The sequence below is a fragment of the Delphinus delphis genome, chromosome 2 (genome assembly GCF_949987515.2).
Source record: "Delphinus delphis chromosome 2, mDelDel1.2, whole genome shotgun sequence".
In the NCBI taxonomy this organism is placed as follows: Eukaryota; Metazoa; Chordata; class Mammalia; order Artiodactyla; family Delphinidae; genus Delphinus; species Delphinus delphis.
The window spans coordinates 13,664,676-13,687,829 of NC_082684.1; the positions used below are offsets into that span (position 1 = coordinate 13,664,676).

Here is a 23,154-nt window from a genome sequence, read left to right on the forward strand (position 1 = left end):
GTGACATGCAGAGGGAAGTGACCGCATGGGACCGTCCTCCCTGGGCAGCCAGTCTCGTGGCTCAGAGAAGGAGCGCTCCTGTGGAGTAGCCAGGCTAAGGGCCCCGCTGTGTGCCAACCTCTGTGCCCAAAGTCACCCACATCATGGCCTTGAATCCTTACGACCCTGAAAATGAGGTAGCAGCATGTGCTGTCCTACAGACAAGGAAGCTAAGCTTCAGTTACCTAAAGATTCAGAGCTACAGGGAGGTGGGACTGGAGTCAAGTGCAGAGTGACTGGAAAGTTGCTTCATGCTCTTTCCTGGGTAACACTTGGTTCCGTGTGGCTGTTTGCTGGTGAGGCAGATGCTTATTTCAGGTAAAGGATTGGGAAGGACTGGTCCAGAGACAACAGAGGGATTGATTTCATTAATCACTTGAGTATTTGTTGAGTGATTTTTTTTTTTTTTTTTTTTTTTTTGTGGTACACGGGCCTCTCACTGCTGTGGCCTCTCCCTTTGGGGAGCACAGGCTCCAGACGCGCAGGCTCAGCGGCCATGGCTCACGGGCCCAGCCACTCCGCGGCATGTGGGATCTTCCCAGACCGGGGCACGAACCCGCGTCCTCTGCATCGGCAGGTGGACTCTCAACCACTGCGCCACCAGGGAAGCCCTGTTGAGTGATTTTTAACTCCTAGGAGGAAGAGAAATAGAAGCACATAGTTCTTGCCCTAAGAAAACTTACATACTGTTTGGGAAGATATGGAATAAATAGATGACAATTCATCATAAGAGAGAGTGTTGACAAATGTTTGAGTGGTAAGATGAATGCTGTGGAAGTACAGAGGCGGCACAGTCCCTTGGGTTTGGGAGCGTCAGGGATGCCCTCCTGATGGAGAGATAGCATGGGCTGGGCTGAGAGCGCCAATGAGGTTTGCAAAGGCAGAGGGTAGAAGGAAATGCCTTTCAGACGGTGGGGAAACACGCACAGGGTCCTGCAGACTCCCTGGAGTCCTCGCCAGTCTAGGTAGTGCTCTTAGCAGGTCCGTGATCTTGTAAATGAAGTTCATTTTATCATGCCTATTCTTAAAGGTAATGTTCACTATAGTTTAAAGTGTGCATAGGAAAACAGCAGTAATAACACCCAGAGATGAACACTGCTACTATTTCCCGTTCGTCTTCTTCACCTGAATAATGTGCTCATACTAGAAATTAACTTTATATTTTGCAGTTTTTGTGTAAACTTATAAGCATTCTTTAATTACAAACTCTTCATAAACATACTTTTGTAATGGCTGTATAGTATACCATTGAGTAGATAACACCATGATATGCTTTACTGTCCCCCTTGTGTTGCACAAAAATTAAGAGTCAGTAGTTCAGTGAAAAATCTTTCTAACTCAGGCAGGCACGTATGTGATTCTGTGATTTGGGGACCACTGGGGAACCAGGAAGTGAGAGTCCACAATGAAATGGGGAAGATTGTGAACTTATAAATGGAGGACAGAGAGAAATAATCAACTCCTCTTTTGCTATCTGCAAAAAAGTGAAAAAGTTATCTGCAGGCATCTGTGGAAACTGAGGAGGAAAGCTCCTCATATAGTAAATGGAGAACAATTAGACATGTATTGATTTAGTAAATATTTGTTGAGGACTTGCTCTAGGCGAAAGCAGTGTTCTAGGCCCCAGGGAATAAAGCAGTGAACAAGACTGCTTTTTTTAAAAAAAAAAAAAAAAAAAATCCCTACTCCCATTGAGCTTACATTTTAGTTGGGAGAGATAAATAATAGACAAATAAATATATAGTAGTCTATAAATTCCGTGAAGAAAAATAAAGGAAAAGGTTAAAGAGTGGGGGTAACAGCAATTTTGTAGGATGTAGGTGATGTGGAGGGATGAGGTGAGCATAAACCACTGTCCTAAAGGTCACTGATAACTTTTTATTGGGACAGTTCTTTGTTGTTATGTTTTAGTGAACATACAAAACACATGTGCCAAGTTTCATAGGTTCACTCTTTCCGCCACATTTTATTATGAAATGTTGCACATATTTGTTACGGTGGACACCTATGTACTCACTGCCATGATTCTACCATGAATATTTTACCATCCTTGCTTATTTCGTATCTACCTACCTCTCTCTCCATCATAGGTTTAATTTTAATCTTGATGTCCTCACCCTTTACTCCATAAATTCTTTTTTTTTTGCGGTACGCGGGCCTCTCACTGTTGTGGCCTCTCCCGTTGCGGAGCATAGGCTCCGGACGCGCAGGCTCAGCGGCCATGGCTCACGGGCCTACCCACTCCGCGGCATGTGGGATCTTCCCGGACCGGGGCATGAACCCGTGTCTCCTGCATCGGCAGGCAGACTCTCAACCACTGTGCCACCAGGGAAGCCCTCCATAAATTCTTAAGCTAATCAGTTGTGCATTTCTTTTACCACAGGGGTTTTCAGAAACTTCCATCCATGAATAGGAAGAAATTTTATATTCATTTATATATTACTATAGATTTTAATTTTATTTCATTTTGCATTTTACATGTAATTCCTCAATCCATTCAGAGTTTATTTGGGCTTACAGTATAAGGCAAGGGTCTTGCCTTGTTTGTTTCTTTCCCACATAGCTGGTTTACCCAACACATTTGTCAAGCAATGCGGTCTTTCCTATGTTGGCTGGTCACTTTTTAAAAACAATGTAAGTTTTTGTATATGCCTGGTTATTTTTCAAGTTGTCTCTTCTATTCACTTGATATGGCTGTTAATTTATTTTACTACCACTTCACTTTCACAGTTTTGTTTTATAATACATTTTACTGTGTAGTTAGGCAAATTCTCCCCAGTTATTTTCTTTTTCAAAATTTTCTTAGCTGTGTTATCATTAATTCTTGCAAATAAATATTAATATTATCCAGGTTCTAAAGTATCTGGTAGAAATTTTAATTCATATGTATATTTCTTGGTTTTTTTTTTTGAAAGGAATCTTTCCTCATCTGTAAGACAGGGATAATAATAGCCTTTTGATAGGAATTTTGTATGGATCGAATGATAATATACACTGAAGTGTTCAACGTGATATGTTAATTCAGAGCTTGTTCTGATTTTACAGAGAGCTCTAAGATTCATTTGGAAGCAAGAAAAAATAGCTCTGGGTTATTACCAGTTCAGAAATCAAGCACATTGGAAGAGGTAAAGTGGCAGCCAACACCCAAGAAATGTCTCCCAGCCCTTGTTGCGAGATGCCCTGGTATTGTTACAAGTGGGCATCCCACAGAAATCCTCCACCTGCACCCGCATTTCTCAGCGCCCACTCTGCACAGCCACGGTGGGCTGGCCCTCAGACTGACATTCATACTCACAGGGCACAACAGGCTGGAATCTGGCACCAGTTTTACTTAGCTTTCTGGAAGGATACAGGTCAGGAAGCATAGTGTATCGGCATGACAACTTCAGACATCTCATCAGAGGTCTTTCCAACCACCTAGGCCTGACTTCCCAGACCAGAAGGGACACGCTCAGCCATTAGTGATGGGACCTAGTGGGCGGGCATGGACCACCCAGCAGAGGAAACTCAGCGCAGGAACTCTGTCTTCTAACTCCCACGAACACAGCTTCCAAGCCCCCACAAGGACACCCTCGGGAATAAGAGAGAACACACAGAGGCTCGTGAATATGTTTTAAATAGTCCTGGACAAGACAACCCCCAGGACCTACGTGCCTGTTCACACCTGTCTGGCCAGGGGCAGTTCACTTCTCAGGGGTAACTTCAGAATGACTGAACACCTGATGCCTCACATCCACCTTGACCCGGTGCATTTCAAGGAAATAGTATAAGAAGAAGGTAAATCCGGGATCATCTTCCCGTGGAGGAAAGGGTTGAGCCTACTGTCTCCTTACCACCCCTCCCCAGTTCCTGGTCCTCTTCCTGGGCTTCAGAGCCTCTCCACATCGCTAAGGAAACCCTGTCTCACTCTGCTTTTATGACAACAGCAGTGATCCTTCCGTGAGTCTCCAGCAAGGCTCCTGCTGTCACTCCTCTACGTCGGGTGGGTGTTCAGCGTGCTCTGTGCGGGTCTGCTCCCGCTGCTTCTGGCCCTATTCTCACTCAGGAAAGGGGAGGGTCATCGCTGTTTGTTCTGCATGTTCCCTCATCAGCACTGTTTTCAGCAGGAATTCCTGTAGATTTCTACTCAGTTTCTTCCCGATCTGATCCCTGCCTCACCCGAATCTAAACCTCTCATTCCCTTGCATGTGGACCTGACGCACACCCCGGTGGCACACCGATGCTGTTGTCTGTGTGTCCAGACTACTGCCCTTAAGTGTGCACAGGGTCTCCTGTGCCTCCTTGCAGTCTGGGCATTTCAGTGGGGCCGTGCCTCTCTTCAGGTGCTCATGGCTCTCTGGCTGGCCCTCCTTCTCCACGAACCCGCCACGGTCAACAAGACTGACCATTCCTTCCCCCAGTGCCTGACGGAGCAGACTGCCAGTAAACGTCGCTGACTTAGGTGTAAGAGTAACAGTACAGAGTCGGCACCCTCAGATGAAGTCAGCCAAAGTGCTTCTTTTACACATGGTTCAGCAGCAGTGAATCTAGAGCCTGGTCCTTTTACACAAGAAGCTCTTGCTTGCAGAAAGGACATTAAAGATGGAGAAACGGAACAGGCTGTGCTTGCTTTTCCCTGAGAAACAGGGCGCCCGCACCTTATGTCGGGAGAGGATTATTCTCTAATGTCGCAACCCTGACGGGCAGTGAGTCATGGGAAAACACTAAAGAATCAGAAAGAAAAGAGGTTCTGCTTTTTTTGGGCGGGGGGGGGGGCTTGTTCTTTCAGCATTTTCTTAGGTTTCCAGGATGGAGTGCTAGAAGTAGAATTCGCTTTGAAATGAACACTTGCTGGAATGTTCAGTCAGAAGTTACCATCCCACCATCATTTCCCTGATGCTCAGTGCTTCTTGCTACAGGCTGTCTGTTTTCTTTGTGGTTGCCTTAAATAGGGGAGCAGGACAGTGAGTAGTTCATATTTATCAAGCATTTGCTATGTTTCAGGGGCAGTGCCAAGCACCGTACATCACGTCTTCACTCATTTAAGAGGCATAGTACCCATTTTAGGCAGGTACTGCGGTTGAGAAAGCGGTTGAGGAAACTGTGGTACAAAGGCATTAATTAACTCTTTTAAGGTCACACAGCCAATAAGCAGCAGAGCCAGTGCTTGAACTTGATCCCCAAAGGCTCCAAATTCCTGTTCTTACTGCACTGTACTATTTCTCATTAACTTATTATCTATTTTTTGTTCCACAACAGTTATTACTATTTTCATGAACAACAGGGGATCTTTTTGCAAACCAAATAATTGAGAAACTGTTTATCTCCATGTGTACTATGTTAAGCTTCTTAATTTCCATCAGCCCCTTCCATTATTTCTTTCTTAAGAGAGGCAAAGGTACATTTGGATTGGATCGACTTCATCTGTGACCTTAGAATAATTCAAGATATTTCATCAAGAAACCTGATTATCTTAATTTTTTTACTTTCTGTAATAAATAGTAGCGTTTACTCCATCTTTGAACACCACTTGCCTTCTAAGGCTTTCCAGTCTGTTTTAGCATCGCAGATAAATAAGCAGATGCTTTCATCCCATGAAGAGCCCCCAGCTCTGGTGTCAAGAGTTGAGCCACGTCCAATGGGTTCTGACTCTCCCTTTCTGGGGCTTCCTTCCCTCTCCATTCCCGCTGGTGCCTTATGTTCACTGGCACACAGGGCAAGAGAAGCTAGGCAGGCAGAGTTGGGATTTCTTTTGTCCTTCCAAATCTGAGTGCTGAATTCTCTTCTCTGAGATTATTAAAGTTGTTTCCATTGTAAAAGGTTTACTCATAGAGTCTAGTCCATAGATAGGAGATCTAATCCAACCCCAAGCCTTTTTATTCTAATTAAATATTTGGGATGTTAGTTCCCCATGAGGATTGACTTATACTGGAAAATGATCAATGCTTTTCGTTTCTGCTTAAGTTTGAGAAATTTGATTTCATGGTATCTCATATTTTTATCTCCGTTTTTCATATAGTTCAATTTCAGAGTGTGTTGCACCATACTTGTTTTCTGTGAAGAATACGGTCACTATCACTTCACCTATGGTGGTTTTAACAGCAAGTTTTATCTGCCTACAGGAGAATATTAAAAAGCGAGCCTCCGTATCCCCAAGAAATGAGTGCTGTAGCCAAAGACCTAATTCAGCGTCTGTTGATGAAAGATCCCAAGAAAAGACTGGGATGTGGTCCACGTGATGCAGATGAAATCAAAGAACATCTCTTCTTTCAGGTGAAACATACTGAACAGATGGTCTTATATGCCCTGCTGTTTTCAGAGTACCTGGCGTTCTTGGTGGAATGAGTGAACTTGGGCTGTTTCCGAGTCATTTTCTCCCAATTTTTAAATGACAGGGACCCTTGAAGAAGAATCAGAATTCTACTTGTAGGAACTTAAATGGTCTTTTTCTCCCTATATGAAGGGAGAGAGGGGAGGATTATAAAAACATTTGATTTTCTACATACTTATTGGTTAGAGTTTCTGAGTATTGATTTCCATTTGTGATCTCAAGATTTAGGCATATAGACTAAGGAGACTTTTATTATATTTTTTTACTTCTCAGTTCACGAGCTATTACTGCCACTGTGTTATACTTTTTAGATAGTGATTCCATCTCTTCTTTTCCCAGAAGAAATCTTAGAAAATTCAAAATCAGCCTCTTTCTCAGTTACGTATTATAATATATAGGGAATTATTCATTTACTTTCTTTGTACTTGAAACAGCGCTTTATTCCGCAAAAGCCTAATAAGACCATTCTGCAGAGCACCAACATGCCTGCTCAACCTAGTATGCTCAGTGCTGTCCACAAAATGACCACAATTTTAGATAACTCGAAAAAAAAGTTAAATAGACTGAGTTGACTAGTTATTTCAATCTAAATGGTCAACCTGGGATACCATGACCTTGATTTCTAAAACTCTGAGCTTATGACTTTTAAATAATTTCATCGTATCAACAAGCATGACCTAAATATTTATGCTCAAAAGGGACCATCAAGGTTTTATTTTTACTTTGCAGACTGAGCTTTTACATTATTATCACCAAAATTAATGAAACTATCAAACCAAAACAAAGAAAAAAACTCTGCTGCAGAGCAAGCTTTCATGTTGTTATTTATTGTGTTTTCAATATAGAAAAACAAATAGTAATTGAGAATAAGAATTCTCTCTCTGTACTTATATACTCAAGAAAGGGCACATTTATTTCAGTCTCTTGGTGTAACCATTTAAAAAATCATTACTGTACATCTTACAGAAGTTCAGTAACAGAGTGAGAAGTACCTGTAGAATAAAATTAATTTCTCAGCATGTGCATTTCATAGATTAATATGGCTTGGAAAGGTTAACATTTGAACAAACTATTTCATATATCTTGTTCAGGAGTTCGGCTCAAAAATTAACAATAAGGTAAAATTCAAGAACATACTCAAGCAAAATACCTCAAATCATATTTTCCTAGGATCTTTTTCTCCACGGTTCCCTGTACTTGTGAATATTGCAAAATAGCTTTCATGTTAGAGAAATTTCTCTTTTCTATAGCTTAGAATAGTAATTTTAGGTTATTTAATTGCCTTGACTTTTTAAATCACAGGGACACTTCAGGAAAGACCAAAATTCTACTTGTAAAGACCCAAATGGGGTGGAGGTGGAGAGGATTGTAAGAGCGTTCAATTTTCTCCATACTAAACGTTCTCCTGCTAACAGTATATTTCTTTAAATTACTCCTTTACTCTAGAAGTTTCTCTTAATGTATGTACAAGAGCCAAGCACAAATCATACGCTTGTAATCATATGCTTGTAATGTAATCATACACTAGGAAAGAACACGAACTAGAAAGTCAGGAGACTGACCCTCCCAAAGGTTTAAGTGAAAAGGTTGGTTCTGATTTCCGGGCTTCCATTTCCGTCTGGATCAAATAAAGAGGATGAACTAAATGATCTCTAAAACCCATTTTAGCTGAAAACTTTGAAGGTCTAATTCAATGATTTTACCTCCATTGCGTCCACAAGAGGGCATAATAAAAACATTTTATGTTAGTTGATTATACTTACTGGATGTCATCAACCAAGAAGTACAAGTTTCACATTTCACCATCTCTGAAATCAGTGTGCAGCTTACAGTGGACAGCATTTTACTATTCTAAGTGGTAATGCTTTTTCTTTCTTAATGGTACATAAAATAAGTGTGTATCTTACTATCCAGGATGACATCTTAGATTATAAGAGAAATATATTAATAGGGTATCTGTGGGATTCAATTCAGTAAGTATAACCTGAGGTTGTTTCTCGTGGCAGAAGGAGAATAAGAAAACGGAACAGAGGGTTGAATTTGAATAATAGAAGACATGGCAGTTTATCAGACAGTGACTGACATGGGTAGAAAGGGGGCCTGGATCATCCCATGGGGTAGAGAAGAGGCAGTGTTGAATAGCTTAATCACAGTTGAATGAGAAAAGAATGGTTACGTCAGTTCATACTATCACAGTATCATTTAGACTTATAGACATAAACCAATGCATGAATTAGAGTGAGTTTGTTTATTTTCTAATTTGTCCAGATGGCCAGGAGGAAAAGCAAGTACAGAAGGAAAGCTAGTTAACACTGCCTCTAAAAATTAGGGATGTTCCTTTAGAGTTAATATTCATATCCATTTTAAAGCCCTTTATTATAGTTTAGTTTAGGTTTGGTTTGGTTTTGGTTTGGATTAACGCCTGTCTCAGGGGACTCATGACAAAATAATTTTTGTTATCCCTAGGGTGAACTAGGGTGTCCTGGTGCCCCCCAGTGGCCAGGACGAGATTCCACAGTGGTGGAGAACAGACTCATCTCAGTCACAGCTTTAGTGAGCTATAAGCTGTGGTCAAAAAATGTGCTCCTGCTTGTAAAAAAATATTTTTTTAAATCATTAGTTTGAAATATGTGCTTCTCGCGCTTCCCTGGTGGCGCAGTGATTAAGAATCCGCCCTCCAGTGCAGGGCACACGGGTTCAAGCCCTCGTCCGGGAAGATCCTACATGCCGCAGAGCAACTAAGCCCGTGCGCCACAACTACTGAGCCTGCACTCTAGAGCCTGCGAGCTACAACTACGGAAGCCTGCGAGCCACAACTAATGAGCCTGCGTGCCACAACTACTGAAGCCCGCATGCCTAGAGCCTGTGTTCCGCAACAAGGGAAGCCACCACAGTGAGAAGCCCATGCACCACAACAAAGAGTAGTCCCCTCTCGCTGCAACTAGAGAAAGCCCGTGCACAGCAACAAAGACCCAATGCAGCCAAAAATAAATAAGATAAATATTAAAAAATATATGTGCTTCTCTTTGTTGTTTAATTAAAATCATTATCTTTGTTATTTTTCAAAAATATATTTCAACTTTGTTGATTTCTACTTTGTACCAATTTTCTTTCTCTGTTTTAGAAAATAAATTGGGATGATTTAGCTGCCAAAAAAGTGCCCGCACCCTTTAAGCCAGTCATCCGAGATGAATTAGATGTGAGTAACTTTGCAGAAGAGTTCACAGAAATGGACCCCACCTACTCTCCCGCAGCACTGCCCCAGAGCTCCGAGAGGCTGTTTCAGGTAATCTCCAAGAGCCCACACATGTTTGTTGGCCATGTATGCTTTGAAAGAAAAGATTAATTTTCCCATGTGAAAGCTTTTTGGCATCTTGAAAAACAGGACTGTATAATCTCTTCAAAATTATTAAATACAGAGATATTGCAAATAAATATGTGTTGAATTTACACCTGAAATTTTACTTCTGTTCAAGCTCTTTTATAGAGAATATAATGCTACTTTACTTCTAATCATACAAAATATTCCTTAATTCATAAGCAGTGTTATCTGATTCTTTATCTTCAGTGACTAATCAGAACTGTTTCCCAACTCGTAAAAAAGATTTAGAAAGGATTTTACACTTAGGAAAGGATCTTTTCTCAGACTTAAGATAAAATATTCTATTAAATGGCATCATAGTTTCACCTCTTTGGCTCCCGTTAGTATCCCAGTAGTATGGTTTAATTTGGCTGTCCAGACACTGTCTCTGGACATAGGTGACACTGGTGGCTAGCACTTGGCTGGGACAAAGCAGATGTTGAAAAAAATGTTCCTCGAATTAGTGAATGTTCTAGCTTAAACAGATTAATCATCCATCATTATACAGATGGTCCCCAATTTACGATGGTTCAGCTTAGGATTTTTTGACTTTATGGTGGTGCAAAAGTGATACGCATTCCACGGAAACCATACTTAGAATTTTGATCTTTCCTGGGATGGTGATGTGCAGTACGATCCTCTCACGATGCTGGGCAGCGGCAGTGAGCCCCGGCTCCCAGTCGGCCACTCGATCACGAGGATAAATAGCCGATACACTTACAACCAATCGGAACCCAAACAACCATTGTTTTTCACTTTCAGTACAGTAGTCAGTAAATGACATGAGGTATCCAACACTTTATTATTAAATAGGCTTTGTGTTAGATGATTTTACTCATCTGTAGGCTGTAAGTGTTCTGAGTTTAAGGTAGGCCAGGCTAAGCTGTGACATCTGGTAGGTTAGGTGTGTTAAATGCATTTTCAACTTAGGGTATTTTCAATTTATGGTGGGTCTGTCAGGACTTAACCCCATTGTAAGTCAAGGAAGATCTGTACCACTTTTGGTTCAGCACATCATTCTGCCATTTGATTTGACTCCTTTTCTAAAACTCAGTTTTGAATTTAACCTAAGGAAATATAATGAGTCAAATAATTGCTGAATTAGAAACTGACTGGAATGAAACTTGCTATTTATCTAGTTTGAAAACCAGTAGCATTTGGACCACTTTTAGTTCCTTAACTGTACCTTTTTTGAGAAGTTAGTTGTGTTCGTTTATAAGCAAACTTTTATCAGCAATGCAAAAGAATTATATCTATGAGTCAGAGACTGGGGATGGGATAGGAAGGAAGTATTTTTCTGCCTTTAATTTTGAATTGGTTTAGTTCTACCAGAAGATGGCGTGATCTCCTTCTGAAAAGCATTATTCTATTGATTTGAAATAACCTTGCATTTTAGATTCATCTTAACAAATATTTGAGCTTTTTTTTTTTTTTTTTTTTGGCCTCACCAAGTGGCTTGTGGGATCTTAGTTCCCCAATGCGGGATCGAACCCACGCCCTCAGTGGTGAAAGCACGGAATCAAAGAAGAAAAAAATGATTACAATCCAGTCTGTGCTAAACTGGAAAATTGCAAATCCTTATTTTTTTACCTTTCTTTTTTTTTAGGGCTATTCCTTTGTTGCTCCTTCTATTCTCTTCAAGCGTAATGCAGCCGTCATAGACCCTCTTCAGTTTCACATGGGAGTCGATCGTCCCGGAGTGACAAATGTGGCAAGGAGTGCAATGATGAAGGTGTAGCCATGTGGTTAATTAAATGACATATTCATGGTTTAAATACCAACACTAATTGACTTTCTCAAGTCAAGTAAATTTAATAGACTTTCCATTTGACTAAAACGTAATTTTAAAAAATGAATAAATGGAAATAGTAAGATTTGCCCTAGAGAATTATTAACATCCATTTGAATGAGCTCGTTTCTTACGATAGAAAGTAATATATTTTAAATAAGTGACATATATGATAGAAATGAGCTAATGATGAATTTTTAGAGATTATAAGTGTATTCCACTCCTATTAACATTAATAATGTTCTGTTACTCAACAATTTTATCTATCCCTGTGTATTACTAATATTTTCTTAAGTGAAATGATGTTGGTTTCTTGTCAGGACTCTCCATTCTATCAACACTATGACCTAGATCTGAAGGACAAACCATTGGGAGAAGGAAGTTTTTCCATCTGTCGAAAGTGCATAAACAAAAAAAGTAACCAAGCGTTTGCGGTCAAAATAATCAGCAAAAGGTATCACATTTCCAGCAGTCTCTCTTATGTATTTGTCCTAGTCAATGGCTTCTATAAATTACTATTTTTATTTAAAAGGAAAATAATGGTATATTATAAGGTTTTCAACCAAGGTTTTAGCCATTCAGCTCATCAGTTGATCCATTATACTTCTAGCTCTGAGAAAGTAATCCATTTTAGACATAAATCATAGTATGATATGCTTTTCAGGTTATTATGAGAAGACTTTCTTGTGGTGGTGTTGTTTAATCAGACTCGCTTAGTGAGTTCAGCAGCTTTTGCCATTCCTGTTAGTTGTATATTTGAAATATTTTGTTCTGCAATTATTTAGTGACCTAGGGGTAGTTTGAGAGCCAGCTAGTTGTTTTGGTAACTGATTATTACCTCCATGATTGTATATTCTTATTACCAAATTTTCAGGCAAGTAGACATCCATTTCTTCATGTGATTAGCTCTTTCCTGACTCAGAAATGATCATTTTTCTCAAGAATAATGCTTTACTTGTTCTGGTGGGTGTATGACTCACTACTTTCAGGGAAGCCTCATTCTGATACTTTGACACTTACCTTCTGAATATACTGTAAATAAAAACAAAATTAGGATTGGGGCAATGCTTCCAAAAACTTGGTGAAGAGGGATGTAGAGACTAACTGTTTCATCTTGCAGGTTGGAAGCCAATACTCAGAAAGAAATAACAGCTCTGAAACTCTGTGAAGGACACCCCAATATCGTGAAATTACATGAAGTTTTTCACGATCAGGTAGTCCACTTTTTTTTCTGTGGATACTAATTCATATTACAGGGTTCTACTTTTCATCAGTTGTGTTGGTGCTGGGTCAAAGTCAGGGATATGGGGCATGACCGAGCCACGTGAGAGGGTGAGAAGCCACTCCACGCATGCTTTCACCCATCCCCAAATCAATGCTTCCTCTCACTTCTGCTTCTCTCACTCAGTCGTGGTCGTGTAGGACCTGGAAGGAGGACGGGGGGCTAAAGCCCAGCTCACTGTGCTTACTGCACGTTCAGCTACCACCCCGCATAGCTTCGTCTCGGCGTACCTCTCAGTACTCAGTCATTTTCAGCCGTCAACTTAACCCTTTAACTTCAAGAGTAGAACTTAGCCTAAAGCCTCATTAATGCAAACTGAAAGAGCAAATAGGAAGCAGAGGGCAAAGATACTCTCTTTCCGTCTTCTTATTCCAGGTGACAGATTCTGCTCAGGCCACAGGCCAGGTCATGCTCCCCGCCTTCTACCCCCGGTCCCACTTTCCAGCAGTCCCCTCACACAGGGTTATGTAACGTTAGAGATAGGAGGAACACTGTTTTGTCAGGTCCATGTCTCCTTCCCTGCAGAAATCTCTCCATTACAGTCATCTCTCCTCCTGGGACTGAGCGGGATGGCACAGTCTGACGCAAGACAGCGTGCTGCGTTCTGGATGTGGTTGGCCCTCACTTTACCAGAGAAGAAACTGAGGTTCAGAAAGGTCATGAGTGTTTTCCCACAGGAAAAAAAAAGTGGGGGGAGGGGTGCATCACGAGACTCGTCCAACCAAGGTCACATAGCACATCAGTGAAAGTCTAGTAGGAAGACTTGGTCTCCGGTTCTGGGCTCTCTCCAGTGTGGTACCGTGACATCCACGTCCTAGGAGAGCGGTGGCCCAGTTCTCTACCACATTGAACCTTCCCAGAGTGCCGTGGCCAAGCATGACACACGGTGGGGAAACCAGGCGGCAGCAGCAGGAGCATCATAACTATAATAACTGCTGCTGTTTATTTTCACATACGTTACGTGGTACAGGTATGGTAGCACTCATTCTACATGTATCATCAAACTCCCGGAAATTAAGTAACCGGGTCTCCCAGTTTATAAGTGGTACTGCTGGAATCTGAACCCATGCAGTCCAACCTCAGAACGAGCACTTAATTAATTACTTTGTTCTACTGCCTTAGAGGAGGCAGACACAAAGCCTGGTTTTCACATCAGGTGAGTGAGCACCCAAAAATGACATCATCTACTTGCATCCTTGGTGCTTATAGTCAGGAAAGGAAGCTCTTTGAAGCAAGGACTCGGGGGGAACTGTTCTCCCTGCTCCTCTGCTGCCTCCACCTCACCGGGCCACTCAACTACAGTGCAGGTAGAGTCCCCTGCCCACTGAGGGTGCTTACAAGGAGGCTAGGTAGTCTCCTGTTGAAGGCGATCCACACATCCATCAAGGGCTTGGTGGATGACCTTGGACACACCCCTCGGTTTTGCAGCTGTGCCCCTAGCTACTTCCCCCGAAAGACTTTCCATCTCTGACCGTCAGGCCACTGTCAGATCTCAGGACCTACATCCCTAATATTTTACTTATGTGACAAGTTAACTTTATTATTTGCTATTTTTATATTCAAGAGTTACTAGAATAGAAACCATCTCATGATGTAATCCTATGTATACCAGTATAAATATATTATCATTCTAATATACAGTTGTTGATAGTTTGCGTTGTTTTTTCCATGATGGTGACACAGTTGCCTAGATCATGCCCGAATCCACCATAGTCCTCTTTTCAACAGATGGGTGAAATTGATTGAGGGTGTGTCTCCAGCCTTTGACTGTACAGCAGTGTAGTTTGTGTACCATGATTTGTGCTTTACTACTCTATTAGTTTCCTATTGCTGCTGTTACAAATTACCACAAACCTAAAACAATACGGAGGTATTATCTTACGGTCTGGAGGTCAGATAATCAAAATCAGCCTCACTGCTGTAAAGTCACGGTGTCAGCAGGGCTGGTTCCTTCTGGAGGTTCTAAGGGACAGCTTATTTACTTCTCTTTTTTAGCTCTGGAGACTGCCCACATTCTTGACTTGTGACCCTTCCATGTTTCGTTCCAGTCTTTTGTTTCCATAGTCCCATCTCACACTGTTGACTCTGGTGGATAATTAAGACAGCCTTCCCATCTCAAGAGCCTTAATCACTTCTGAAAAACCCCTTTACCATATAAGGTAACATCCATAGGTTCTGGGGATTAGGATATGGACATCTTTGGAGGGCCATTATTCAAGCTACTATATATACATTTTTTCACTGTTACCTGCATTTCATTGGTAAGGGTGCTAAAGTTCATAGAGGTAAAGTAACACCCCCAAGGTCATAAGTAAGTAGCAGAACTGGCATTCAGATGCAGGTTTGACTCTAAAACCTATCTCTTAAACCACTATAGGTCTTGCCCCTCATTTTTTTAAAGCTTGCTGGCATATACTTGTAGCAGACCTTTAGATTTGATCTTAATTTGTCTGATGTAGAAACTCAAATTAGCATGGTCTCTAATAGCCTGGGAGCAATTCTCTTGATAAAAGCGTTATTCACCTTCTAGAATTTGCCCACTATGTGCAGGATAATGTCTTTATAATCATCTTTTTAATGAAGCAATTTTCCTGGACTTTGCTAATTCAAAGGGAAGCATACTTTGTTTCGTTTGTTGAGTGACATTGGTGCTATAAGGCATAGCACTTGAATCTGAATATTGATTTGTATCTTTTTTAAACCATTTGTGTTCGTTGGGGAGCTGATGTAATTCCCTTGCTTTTCAATAGCTCCTACATTATTTTCTTTATGGGAATGTATGCAAAACATAGTAAATACATGACTTTTAATACTATTTAATTAAGATAATGCCTTGGGATCAAAAGCAATTATTTAAAAAAAAAAAAAAAAAAAGCCCAAAGTGAGTTATGGGTATTTGGCATGGGAATTAACAGGAACACTGAAACTAATCTGTTGAGCCCTAACAGAAGATTTAAAGTGACATCATCCAACCGTGCCTTTTTTAAAAGGTAAATTTGCCATTAAATGTGTGTGTCAGGCCTCCTGGGGGTAGTTGCCCATATTCCATCAGTAATCTATGGTATTTAAAGCAGCCAATTTCACATTATTATCTGTAATAGGTTACACTTTAAGAAGAAAGATATGTACACTTGATAGAGAGGGTTGGAATGGAATTCAAATGAAAGAATTAGTCAAGGAAAGGATATACAAAAATTTCACTGCAGTACTTGAAATTTTCCATTACCAAAATAGAACTCTAAAAAAGTCACATTATCCTTCAACTCTTTCCCCTAAAATATAAGGGTCGCTGTTGACTATTTTAACAAGGGACTATTTAAATTTATTGGTAATAGTTCATAGTCAGGAAATGTTTTATACGTTGATAAGCTTCTACTCCTCTTCGTTAAGGCCCTCCACATTATTCTTCTTTCTTTTCTAGCTTCACACATTTCTAGTGATGGAACTTCTGAACGGGGGAGAGCTATTTGAACGCATTAAGAGAAAGAAACACTTCAGTGAGACAGAAGCCAGCTACATCATGCGGAAGCTTGTTTCAGCTGTAAGCCACATGCATGATGTTGGAGTGGTACACAGAGATTTGAAACCCGAGGTATAAAATTACATGTTTTCTCATATAATGCAATCTAGCATCATTATTAAATATCCCCCAGATATGTGTGGGCTTTTTTTGGGAGGGGGGGTTGTTTTGATTTTTTATTTTCAGGGCTTTCTGCTAAATAGATACTTGCAAATATCACGTTTCTTGCATTTTTTTCCTTTTCTATTTCAGTCTAAAATAAATTTGTCTTTTCGTTCGGTCTTTTTTTTTTTTTTTTTTTTGCCGGCTGATCATCTTGAGGTTATATTTGTAAGTGTGAGAGCCTTTTATGGAAGAAATACTTTATGCAACAATTGTGGACTAAAAATAGCAATGGAAATTTTGTAGCAGAAAATAATGCCCCTGCTATATGTATACCATTTTAGAGGGATTTTAACAGTGTATTTTGAAAGCTTATCTTTTACTTTTGTAATCAAATTGATTAGCTCATGAATAGCAATGTATGTTGTTGTGTTCTAAATTTTTAAATATAAAGCATTGTCTTTGTTTAATGAGTTATGCCATCCTTACATGTGCTTTTCTTTGCTCATGTACTATAATATTTATAGAACTGTGTAGCAATGTAGAAGTAGCAGCTTTTTATATATTTTTTCTTTCAAAAGGTTAAGAAAGAAGGTTCTAACTCTAGAATGATCCCTTTTTAGTATCAAAAATATGAAAATTCCTCCCTTTTAGAAAATCATTGAAAGAATAATGAAAATTTAAAAACAAAACCCAATAATTTATAAAAGAATAACAATGAATCATCCTCTATCCTATGCGAAATTCTATATATTTACTATCTAAAATAGAATTTCAATTTTAACTACCATGTGATTATAATGCCTTAAGTATATTTAAAATAATAATTTGGTGTTTATTTTTGTATTAGATTACAAAAGAATCTTTCTCAAAAAGCACCATTTTTGCCTTTTATTTAAGTACCTTGGATTATTGGTAGGAAGAGGATGTTTTAAAAATGGAATTCTGTGCCTTCGGATATAATTGACTGAGTCCCAAAATATTTAAGCTTCTATGTACTTTCTGTTACTGTTATTCATATTACTCGTAATTAATCAAAAGTGAATTGTGTTTTATGAACTTGCAACTATGATAGCTACCCCTCTGCTTCCTTCATCACAATTCTCGCTCTCCCACACAACGCCCACTAAAAATATGGCACTCTGTACATTGGAGATTTGCTGTCTATTTTTAAATGTGAAAGCATACCACTTAACTGTTTTTTTTTTGATAGACAAGGAACAAGCATGTAATTTTTTTAATTGAAAAGATCTGTTCCATGACTGTCTAGAATTCATTTTCACATGTTTTATTCTTTGATAACTGGCCATCTGTCACCTTATGAGTCTCAAATGATGCAACTGTCCTCTCCAGCGGAATTGAAATTTGCCTTCCTATTTTACTGAGTAAAAAGATACTCACATAGCTTAATTCTTATCTGCCATAAAGCTTTTCTTTCAAATAATCATTTGAAAAGAAGAATTGTCTGATTATTAAAGACATTCTACTACCGTTATAGTCCTAAATCAACATATATTTTGGAGACATGAAAATGTGCCTTTGTACTAACACTTTCATAATAAAATAGCTTTCACTTTGACTTTTAAGTGGCAGAGTATATTATTTTCAAGCTAAAAGTTTAATCCCTTTCGCATTGATGTAGCATTTTAAGATCTGACTATATATCTTTTGGTAGATATTTATGTGGTATTCATATTCTGCATAGGCAAGATAATTTCTAGGTGAGAATCAAATAAATTTAGAAGCTGGCTGACATTCTTAGTAAGCTGCTTTGTATTTTTCAAACTGGTCCCCATATTCTTGAAAGATTGAGAAATTTTATCAAATTAGTTTCTGGCAGAACTTGAGACAAGGATAAATGTGGTTTGAATGACTAATTCCTGCCACTTCTGACCATGCACACCCAACTACATTTTGAGAATTGGGAGAGGAGTGAAGAGGGGTGTGCCATGTCTCCTCCATTTCAAGATCTAAGAACAAGGAAGTCCTTAGCTGGTCTTAGTATAGAAGACACTAAAGTCATTTCCAAAGTCTTGTAGGCTCTGGGAGGACAGGCCAGGTGTGCTTCATCCACTGCTCTGTATGTAGCACAGTGCCTTGTGCTGTGGAAGAGTTCAGGGGTCATTTGCTGAGACTTCTCCCAAGTACCCGGTCCATGAACCCCAGCTATGACTTCAGTTGTGGTGAAGCCTTACATTGAATTATATTCACATTTTAATTCCATCACAAATTCAGGATTAGGCATTTTGTATAATAGAAAATTTAAGAAAACTTTTCAGTTAATTTTTTTGCTTCTTTCCTACCACTTCATTCATTTCTAACTTTTGAATGGGGGCCTAGAAGATTTTTCTTCTTTGTATCAGTGAAGCATTCTATGATGTATATTATTTCACTTCAAATAATATTAAAAAGCAAATGGTGTTCCAGAACTGGGGAATAATTTAATGGTCAAAAACGCATAACAGATTTTGTTAGGATGTCTAAAGACAATATAATCAGATTCAATCACTGTGCATACTAGCTTGATGTACTAATAAAAATGTACATAAAAATTTGCCCATCAGTACAGTTAGATTTTTTTAAACAAGTGGTAAATACAAAAGTAATCAGTGAAACCTTAGTGATTGACACGGCTTGGCAAATGATTCAAAATAACAATGTTTTCTGAATAATAGAGGGGTAATATCCATAAGCCTCAAAAATGTTCAAGTATTAACTGTTTTGGAAAAAATATTTCTGAAACATATGTCTCCACCATGTATTCTTTAATAGGCTTTACTAGATATGACGTCTAACGGTTTCATTTATGACTTCATTCAATGGACAAATATTTACCAAAGCATCTACTACATGAGAGAGTCATGAATAAGGTAGACGCACAGTTGCTGGCCTCATGGAATTATGGTCTCATGTGGGTGAAGACATTGAACTAATATTGCAGAGCTGATAAGTGCCAGGAAAGAAAAGTAAATGCTAGAAGAAAATATAATAATCTCCATCTTCTGTTTGGTGGCATCTCTAAATGAGGATTAGATGCCTGAGAGCCAGGTTGGAAGGGAGGTTGGCGGAGGAGGTCGAAGACAGACACAAGCAGAAGGGAAAGCATAGACAGAGAAGAGGCATGGTCCCATTGAAAATGTTCCACATGACCTTGTACAAATTGATGTGATACAGAAAAGTATAAAGCAGAGAGTGACAGTACGCTGACATCCAGGTCCCAGACCCACCCTGTCAGACCTTTCTGTATCTGAATCCAGTGTAAATAGATAGACAGGTAATATTGCATAAATGCATCACCAAGTCCCATTACATTTTAATGAGAAGGTAATGAAGTGTTTGTATCTTGCAGAATTTATTGTTCACTGATGAAAATGACAATTTGGAAATTAAAGTAATTGATTTTGGGTTTGCACGCTTAAAGCCACCCGATAATCAGCCTCTGAAGACGCCGTGCTTCACTCTTCACTACGCCGCCCCAGAGCTCTTGAATCACAACGGCTACGATGAGTCCTGTGACCTCTGGAGCCTGGGTGTCATTTTGGTGAGTTCATATGTCAGGCCGTTAAACCCAGTCAGTTCTCTGATGTCCTCTGTATATCTCTCTCTTTGCTGTTTTTCTTAAATTTGTGAGAAAATTGGCAAATTGGTTTCTTTTCTTTTCAGTAAAAGGCCTGACTGAAGACTATTTCCCTTTCTTAAAATTTACATTGGAGAAAATGTAGGAATTTTTATTTTGGTTTATTCTGGAATATTTAAGGCAACTGTGTTTAATGTGAATTACAGTTACGTATATATGTATTTTTAAAGAAGCAGTAGTATATTTTCATAAGATATGCATGTTAGATATAATGTGAAAATAGCTAAGTGACTCATTAATAGAAAAAATATTTTAAAATATATTCTCTGAGATTTTCAGGCTAAAATGTAATTAAGGAATATCACTTAGGATAAATTAACAAATTAATAGAAAAAATTAAAAATATTTATAGTAACTTATAGTAATCGTGGTGAGCATGCTTTTCACAAACTCTCTTTGGATGCCGGGATCAGAAACAGAACATTAAGCTAGAAGAATCTCGGCATGTTTTTTTCTCAAAATAGCTTTACTTTTTCTGCATATAATCTGTAATGCATAATCATAGGGAGAAGTTTTCAGACAACAGAGAAAGATATAAGGAACAAAGTGAGATCACTCGTAATCTCATCATACAGAGATAATATTGTGTAAGCTCTTACTCTCCTCCCATCCCTACCCCCTATTATGTATGCTTTATATCTTTCTACAGATTTCTCTATATATTTGTATATATATTCAGGGTTTTTTTAACAAATGAGATTATGTTATATATGTAGTTTGATATCTCATTATTTCCTTAGAATAGATTCCTAGGAGAAGGATATATAGATCTTTATTTTGACATATATGCCTGTATTTCCTTCTAGAAGGTTTATCAGATCATGTTCTCATCAACTGTATGTGAATACATTGGCTACTATCAATTTCAATTTTAAATTATTTCCTACTGTTATAATTTGCATGCATTTTCTTGATGAGTATTCAGTTTGAGAATCTTTTCGTGTATTTGAACATTTTTATTTTCTCTATTATGAATTGCTGTTTATGAGCTTTGCCAACTTTCCTATGGGGAAATTTTTCTTATGGAAACTTAAAGGTCTATTAAGGATTTTAATTCTTTGTCTGCCATTAATATTGGAAATGTTTTTTCTGGTTTTTCATGTCTTTGAAAACTTTGTAGTAATATGGGGTTTTAATTTTGTTTTTTGAGAGGCTTAAATAGAGAAGTTTTTTTATTTTTATGTTGTAAGATATGTTAGTCTTTTCCTTTGTGGTATCTGGCTTTGATGTCAGATTGTCACTCCACCCCAACCCAAGATTATAAAAATATTCTCTTAAATTTTCCTTTAGAATTATGTTTTATTTTTATACTTATGCACTCCATCTGGGATTTATTTTGGTGTCAGTTTGTTTTCCCCCAATGGAAGCCAGTTGTCCTTGCAGGATGGTTCTTTTATTTTTAAGCTTTATATGGTTTTTATTTCAGCAGTTTTAAGTCATTATTTATAATTTTCAAACTGAAATTACATATTTATGAATATGATTTTTAAATTAAAATAAAAAACTAATTTCTGTAGATTTGAGAGTTTTGTTTGACTTAAACTGATTTCAGTAGCACTCTCCTAAAAAATTCGTCTAAATAAAAAAGAGCCTTTCTTTTTTAGCAATAATATGTTTACCCCTTGTAAAACAGCCCTTACTTAAATACAGGCCAAATATAATTACCATGCTTTTTAAGGTTTGAAAAGACCATCTTAGACATGCAGACAGGTATTCTAGAGCCTCCAAATGCCGTGTCTGTGGAAATAACTTTGTATAATGGCATGGGGAGAAGCCAGGCTTCTCTCTAGATCTAATTGTCAAGTTTTAAACAGGAACAGGGGACAAAGAACAGATTAAATGATACCACAAGAGTACAATCACAACGGCCAGACTGCGGGAAGTTCTGCAGGACAAACGACCGAGTTTCTCCAGCAAATAAATTATGAGAAGAAAATAGCCTGGGAACCTATAGATTAAAAGACACTTAAGAAACAGTGTTTGCATCTTACTTGAATTCTGATTCAAACAAATTCTAATTTCAAATCTATTTATTAAATTCAAACTGTAAATCTAAGTCATACAGATATATTTATACAATGTATATAACACAACTGGAGAAATTTGAATATTGACTGGATATTGGATGATACAAAGGAATTACTGCTAATTGTTTTAGTTGTAATAATAGGTTGTGGTTGTGGTTTTTAAAAATCCTTGCCTTTTAGAGACACGAAATACAGATGAAAAGCATAGTTAGCATCTGCATTAAACTGTCCAAAAAAAAAATAAGAAGAATGCTTTGCAAACTTTTCCATATAAATGAGTGCATATCTCCAGAGGATCTAGATACAAAGCCTGAGCTATCCCATAGTAAGCACAAAATTTTCTGGGGGGGTCGTCTGGTTTGCCTTAGAAATCTATGGCCCTTTTACATGTTGCATCTAATACACATGAATATGGATACTTTAATATGAAAATAATTTATGTTACCCCCACTGGGTAAAACAAATACTTCAGGAAGATGCATCACATCATACCATGCAGCTTTGATTACAACTCAGTCTACGTCATGTATGTGCAGTTCACTGGAAATTCACAGGACTTTAATTAAAATAGAGTTTACACAGTGTCTTAAGTCTGCTCGGGGCCACCATAATGAAACACTGCAGACTGGGTGACTTAAACAACAGAAATTTATTTCACAGTTCTGGAGGCTGGGAGGTCCAATATCAAGGTGCCAGAAGGTTGGTATCTGGTGAGGGCTTTCGCCTTTGGTTGCAAACAGCCATCTGTTCACTGCGTCCTCACATGGCCTCTCTTCAGTGCATGCGCTTAGAGAGAGAGAGCGAGAGCCAGCTCCCTGGTGTCTCTTTTTGTAAGGACACTAATACTATTGGATGAGGACTGCACCCTCATGACCTCATTACCTTTACTTCCATAAAGTTTCTACCTGCAAATACACTCACATTGGGGGTTGGCTCTTTGGCATATGAATTTTAAGGCACACAATGATTCAGAGCTTAACAGACAGTATTTAGAAAACGTAGGATAGGATTATATACTATCCCATAGGAATATATAGCATACCCACAGGATGGAATATAATAACATTTAAAACATATTTCTTCCAAG

General features: G+C 38.7%; 1 protein-coding gene across 2 annotated transcripts in view; it reads left to right on the forward strand.

Annotated features, from left to right (window-relative positions):
- Nucleotides 1–23,154, forward strand: part of RPS6KA5 (ribosomal protein S6 kinase A5) — a 182,518-nt gene that overhangs the window by 152,206 nt on the left and 7,158 nt on the right. For both annotated transcript variants that reach the window (XM_060004044.1, XM_060004043.1), the window contains 7 exons: nt 6,141–6,291; nt 9,474–9,635; nt 11,317–11,442; nt 11,820–11,953; nt 12,620–12,713; nt 16,203–16,373; nt 19,753–19,944. In XM_060004044.1, the coding sequence (XP_059860027.1) occupies nt 6,141–6,291; nt 9,474–9,635; nt 11,317–11,442; nt 11,820–11,953; nt 12,620–12,713; nt 16,203–16,373; nt 19,753–19,944 (1,030 nt within the window). The remainder of the gene's footprint in view (nt 1–6,140; nt 6,292–9,473; nt 9,636–11,316; nt 11,443–11,819; nt 11,954–12,619; nt 12,714–16,202; nt 16,374–19,752; nt 19,945–23,154) is intronic.